This window comes from Salmo salar, chromosome 01 (genome assembly GCF_965601325.2).
Source record: "Salmo salar chromosome 01, fSalSal1, whole genome shotgun sequence".
Lineage (NCBI taxonomy): Eukaryota > Metazoa > Chordata > Actinopteri > Salmoniformes > Salmonidae > Salmo > Salmo salar.
In genome coordinates, this window is record NC_138291.1 from 91,213,979 (window position 1) to 91,220,772 (window position 6,794).

The 6,794-nt window shown below is 43.9% G+C and overlaps 1 protein-coding gene across 1 annotated transcript in view; it reads right to left on the reverse strand.

The window, feature by feature from the left end:
* LOC106609787 (extracellular serine/threonine protein kinase FAM20C) overlaps positions 1 to 5,208 on the reverse strand; it is a 115,475-nt gene extending 110,267 nt beyond the window's left edge. Inside the window, exons 1-3 of the mRNA XM_014208805.3 lie at positions 3,749 to 5,208; positions 3,173 to 3,351; positions 1,724 to 1,802 (exon numbers count right to left, since the gene is read on the reverse strand). Coding sequence (XP_014064280.1) covers positions 1,724 to 1,802; positions 3,173 to 3,351; positions 3,749 to 4,287 — 797 coding nt within the window. The 5' untranslated portion in view covers positions 4,288 to 5,208. The remainder of the gene's footprint in view (positions 1 to 1,723; positions 1,803 to 3,172; positions 3,352 to 3,748) is intronic.
* Between the last annotated feature and the right edge of the window lie 1,586 nt (positions 5,209 to 6,794).

The window sequence follows — 6,794 nt, forward strand, 5'->3', positions numbered from 1 at the left end:
ATGCATTTGCATTTGTGTTCAGAGTAGAAGCTGACGTGAAGCCTTTGATGTTGCAGCCTCTGTCTCTGATGCACCATGTGGCAACACGCAAACAGATTGAGGAGAGAGAGTTGGTGGGGTGTTATGGAGCGGTGTGTGTGTGTGAGTGCGCAAGTGTTTGCGAGCATGTGTATGCGTGTGTGTGTGTGTGTGTGGCGGCAGGTAACCTAGCGGTTAAGAGCGTTGGGACAGTAACCGAAAGTTTGCTGGTTTGAATCCCCGAACCGACAATGTTAAAAAATCTGACGATGTGCCCATGAACAAGGCAGTTAACACTGATTCCTCTGAATAAGAGTGTCTGCTAAATGTCTCAAATGTAAGTGTGTGTGTGTCGGTTCACTATGTTGTCTAGGGAATAGTGCAGAGGATATGTCTGCCAGTCCAGCTGGATAGAGGTTGGGGTCTAACTTTGCCGTCAAGACAGTTCTGATGGCCATGCTTTGTTAAATGAAATGTATCAAGACGGGGGAGTGAAAATAAGCCTCATATTCCTCCTGCCCCTCCTGTCTCTAGATGAGAAACCAAGGGGATAGATAATATCAGACATGAGTTGACAGCCTCAAACAACAAATAGATTTAAATCCCAAACACATCACCACAGGTTTTGACTTTTAAAAAAAACGTAATTTCGTGTTTCTGTTCAAATTCAATATTAGTGTACCGCAGAGAGGAACTCTGGATGGATTTTGATTGCATATTTCAGCAACAATGCATGAGGGGGTGTGGTATATGGTATAAGGGCTGTATCCAGGCACTCCATGTTGCATTGTGTGCCTAAGAACAGTCCTTAGATGTGCTATATTGGCCATATACAACAAACACCCCCAGAGGTGCCTTATTGCTATAATGAACTTGTTACCAATGTAATTAGAGCAGTAAAAAGCACTTTTTTGTCATACCCATTGCATGCGGTCAGATATACCACAGATTTCAGTCAATTAGCATTCAGGGCTCAAACCACCTGGTTTAAAATGTCAGTATGCTTCTCTCCTGATTTGAGGTGAGTCTCGCTTGACTTAATATGAGTAGACTGAAGGAGTTTGTAATGACAGCCTATGAATAGCTTCTCCCCCTTTCCCTGTTCCTTTTCCTCCTTCTCCCCCTTCACTCCTCCTCCTCCTTCTTCCCCCTTCCCTCCTCCTCCTCCTTCTTCCCCTTCCCTGTTCCTATTCCCCCTTTCTCCCCCCTTCCCTCCTATTCCTCCTTCTCCACCCTTCACTCCTCCTCCTTCCCTCCTCCTTCTCCTTCTCCCCCCTTCCCTGTTCCTATTCCTCCTCCACTTTCTCCCCCTTCCCTCCTCCTATTCCTCCTCCTCCTTCTCCCCCCTGGGATCATCCACAGGCTTAACCCAGCTCTCCACACTGACACTGAGGCCACACACCACGGGAGGGTGAATATGATTAACCAATTACGATAACAAAAGTAATTACATTTAAATCCCAGCTAGCTATAACAATGATGAAAAGGATTAGGACTAAAGGACCAAGTCTCTCAGAGGAAGTATATTATCATTACAATATGGCCAACCTGGATACAAATAAGGTTAAATAAAATAAATGTAGTTTTCATTTAACCTTTATTCATCTATATTGTCCCCCGGAGGCACTGTACGAATAGCCTATTGAACCTATACAATACATCACCATGAGAAGCATTTCTGGCTGTTATAAAGCAGTCTACTTACTTCATAGGTTTGAACAGAGCCTGTCCATAGTTCTGGAACGTCATGATGAGTTTTAGTTGGGTGCCTCCAGACTTCATGGCTGTTGGAGATACACAAAGACAAACAACTCAAATCATCATTGACAGCAATTACACAGTATGGCAGAATCATTCAAACTGGATGACATTGTAGAGTACACGGAAATCATCAGAGATTATATAATCAATTACGCAATGGATTTCCCTCTCCAGAGGATGGTCAACCTCTCCCACTGATTCAGTTCAGACTGTGTGACTGTGTACTCAGAGTGAGTGACAGATGATGTCACAGTGTTTGTTTGATCAGGAAGGAGACTGGGAGGTGAAGGACAGAGAGTGCATTCACATCGCTGTCTGTTTTCTCTCTGTTCTTTCCATTCTCTCTGTTCTCTCTCGCGCTCTTCTTTCTTCCCTCATTCTCTCTCTCTCTGTTCTTTCTTCCCTCTCTCTCGCTCTCTCGCTCTAGAACCTAGAACATAATAAGCCATTCTACAGGGACTCCAGAGACAGCTGTTCAGAGGACAGAAGATGGAATCCTCACATCCAAAAAGGGACAAACTCCAAGTCAATTTCTTGGCCGTAAAACAAACAGGCCCCAAAAAAGAGGCACAAAGTCTTTGAAAAATACCATAATAGCTTTGAGAAAATATTGTTTCATGTAAAAGATATTTTGACATGGGCTGTGCAAAGGCGAGAAGAGGGTGAACCGTTCAAGAGGAAAATGTCAACGTTTCAGTCTCTAGACTGTTGTCATACCCACTCTATAGGGAAGATGCCCTGATGTAACAGACCCAAAGGCTTTAGGCTCTATGTTCTACGTGTCCTAGTGTGAGTTACACATGACCAAATATGTCACTTATCAACTAGAAAATGGAATTTGTCATACATTATAAATATACAGTATATAATATCCATTGATTCTTTGAATTGTATTCTTTCTGTGAATGAGTGAAGTATATGTGACTGTAGCTAGGCATGCTATATAAAGAAAAACCCAAACTACCAACTGCTGGCTTCTGTAGTCTCAATTGGTATTGACATCCTGGCCTCTCAGTAGTCATACAGCTGTGTAATTACATGGGCTGGAGGGAGCAGCATGTAGCTGGCCATACTGCCAGACCAAGCTGCATCCATCCTGCATGGATTTGGAGAGAGAACCTGGTCGCAGATCTGTTTCTGTGTTTCGTTTAGCCAACTCCTCTGACTACTGTTGTTGTGCCATACAGAGGAGACACTAGCCTGGTCCCATCTGTATGTGCCTTCGCCAAGTTATCTGTGTCAATGATAGTCAGAGGAGTTGGCTAAACAAACCACTAACAGATCTGGAACCAGGCTAGTTTCTCAACTTCTATGGCATGAGAGTTGGCTGAACGAAGCAAAAACAGATCTGGGACCAGGCTATAGAGAAGCTACCTTCTCTCCTCTGACTTACCAACGCTGGTGATTCTCTGTGAGACCAAGTCCCTGAGGAGGGCATCGATGACTGAGTTGTGTCTGGAGTAGAGCTCATATCGATTAATCCCTATGTGGAAGCGGAGCCAGTTGGGGTAGGAGTCAACCATCAGCTCCCCTCCTGTCGGAGAGTACTGCTCCACATTCCGCTCAGCATGCCTGGGGGGGGGGGGGGGGGTTAGAGGGAGGAGGAGGTGATCGGTGTTATTACAACAGGGAGGATGACATGATTATGCATTTTGTGTAACCCCTGAATCACCCTCCTTTTTAGTGCTTCAGCTGTGTTAGCGTTTCGTGTGTTGAGGTGACATGTTTTACTAAGGGATTTGAATTTGCAAGAGGGACATTTGATAATATGGTTCCGTAGCCTATAACCCTTTGTGTAATAACACATGTATTCATATATTAACACGTTTAAAATTGTAATTAACATATCATATCTTAGGTGTATTGTTTGTTTAATTTATGTTAATGAATTATGTTGAATTTGAGGAGGATAATAATCACTTTCAGATTGTGGTGATAGTCTATAAATATTTATAAAAATATAGGTTACCATTCCTGATTCTCTGTGGCGCCTTTGGTGTCAAATCTGATGTCTGTGTTGACGTTGAACAATGTGTCCTCGTCGGTCAGAGATGGTAAGGCTCTCTTAAATAATGGGTGGTCAAACAGCGCCCGCAACCTTGAACCTTTGACAGGTACGTTTTTGTTGAGCACAGTGTCCTGTATAAACCGTCTATTTTTGTCACCATTTTGCGCATAATGTTCAGGCCGTATAAAGGCTTCCGTTTTGTCCCCCGCTTTGGGGATCTTCTCCGGAGAATGGGAAGAGATGTTAGAGTTTGGTTCATTGCTGAAGTCCTGGAGGATTCTCAGAGTGTGTTTGTTAGGCCAGCCCGACTCCACTCCCGACCTGGCTCGGTTTTTAGCCCAGTTCTGAGGGTCCTCGCTCGGCGTGTGCGAGCAGGAGCAGCCGATGTTGCTGCGCCTCTCCAGCTTTGGTAACAAGTCTATCAAGATGTGCATCGAGCAGGCGATTAGAAACACCATGAGAATCAAAACTCGGAATTTACGGAAGAGTAGCATCTTCATAGTCCCCTGTTTGAGCTGTTGTGAGTATTTACTGCAAATGATGAGCACGCATATGAACAGACTCACTACATCACTGATTATGTTTATTACGCTGGATGCCAATTTAATTAAATACACGTTGAACACGAAACCATGTTCACTTATAGCCGTCTTGAGTAGACTAAAGTTGTCAGTGTTCAACTTTTGTATTCCCAACCACAAAGAAGGCTCCTTTTGTGATTCAGAACGAGAGGATTCTCCGCATGCGCCCAGGTAAAACAGGTCGATTCGGTTCAGACCAACGGTCAAGTTGGGCAACCGGCATTATCTCAACTGCTTCCTGCTCTATAGCTCCGAGTCCGACCTCAAGGCTTTATACACAACATAAGGTATAAAGAAAGTGCAAGGGGCCCGAAAAAAAGCTCAAAAACAGTAGATAAATGATCCATCAGAGGTGTGTGTTCGCGGGGTCTGCTAGCGCACATCGGTCCGGCCGTTGAGCGTGAACTCTGCGGTGTGAGAAACGAGGCTATCGTGGATCCGCTGGGCACGGGCAACGCATTGGTCCAGTCCAGGATAGGAAAAGCGCAGAGAGCGCTATTCACCAATGTCAAAATATTATGAAAAAAATAAGACTATTTGAGATTCCTCCTTTGCCACGATAAACGGTGAACCAACGTTGAAAAGCGCCGCAGGTAAAAAAAAAAAAAAAAGTGTAGGCTAAGTGAATTAGTTCACCTATAGCCTACTGCACAGTAAGCGACCCAGGATGAAATATATGTCAATGATCACACAACAAATCCGGAATAACGACAGGCAAAACAAAACAACCAAAACGAGACAAATCAAATAAATAATTCGGACAGGTGCCGATTCGCTTTCTCTCTCGAATATGTGGCTTTTGCGCGAGGAAAAAGAGAACCACTGTCTGTCCAGTGTGAGATCGAGAGTGGGTGTGTTAAATATGATGATGAAGCGCGTCTAGATCCAGCCTTGCGGTGCGTCACCATGCACAGATTGGCTGAGTCTCTCGTTCAGTCATAGAGAGAGGATGAGGACAGCAACCCCTGAGGCTCAAGTGCCTGGCCTGCCTGTGTCTGTCTTGTTGAAAATATCACCCCTGCACATCCAGGATGTGCGAGAAGAGGGCGTCTCATCCCAGTGGCGAAAATCCGCTGTCGCACAATATTGTATGAATACTATACATTCAATTATTTATGTCTACTGATTAGTGAAGTGCATCTGCTTGCATCACGGAGGCTTCCTTATGGAGACATGGCAGTGTCAGTCCAGGGGTTCCATTCAGTCATATCAGAACTGCATTATCTGTACAACACACAGGAGGCTGGTGAGGGGAGGACGGCTCATAATAAAGGCTGGAATGGAGTGAATGGCTGGAACGGAATTCCATTAATTCCGTTCCAGACGTTACTATGAGCCCGTCCTTCCCAATTCAGGTGCCACCAACCTCTTGTGGTACAGCAGCATCATCAACATGTATAAAACAAATGTATGTGGCCAAAAACAACTACAGGAATACCAGGCAGTATGGAAATGTACAGAAACAGATGGCTGCAGCTAATATTCACATCGCCTACCTTCACTTCCCAATCAACAGACCAATGGTAATCTTTATGACTAATTGACTGGCTGTAAAGCTACTGAATGGATGGTTAGGGTTAGGATGGTTGGACCATGTCTGTATTATCCTTGTATGACCGGTCATGTCCATCATGATTACCTAATGAGCTGACATTATAGCTACAGTAAAAGCAGCATGGCTTAACAACATGACTAGAGACAGACAGTGGGGTCTGTGCCACGCCACACCACAATGGTATAGGGATGCTTTTAGACTGTATAGGGATTTATATAAAACAGTACATTAACCGTGAAGACTAATTAAGTATCTGTAAAGGCAAAATTACATGGGAACATAATGATAATTGTCAATCCGGGCACTAAATTGGAAGTGTGTGTGTGTGTGTGTGCCTGCCTGCCTGCCTGTGTGTATGATTGAGGTCGTGCGTGTGTGTGTGTACTAAAGTGAGTGAGTGAGAAATTATGGGTTTATTTCAGTCCTACCAGAAGGAGCCTTTCCAAGAAGCAAGTAACAGTCTAGTGACTCACTCACCTAACACAACGGACCACTACAGTCTTGCCTATTGTGTGAGACAGAGGAGGAGGAACATAGCCCCACTTACTTAATAGATGAGATTTGTTCACCAAATTGCTATGTTGGCTTCCTGCAGGGATAACATGGGGTGACACACTGACTTTTGAAGCCATGAAGAAACTCAATAAAATAGCAGGTAACTAATGGCATTGATTCAGACCACAGATCTAGGATCTTAATTTGATCAGTCTTTTGTTCTTGAGAATTTTCCTGCACAACAGGAAATGCAAACTTGTACTGTATTCAAGTTTTAAAAAGGCTTCTAAAGTTAGTTATTTACACTTTAAAATGTCAGACTTGATTTACCCTAACAAAAAATGTATCAACCCCTACACAAAATCTCCATTAATTA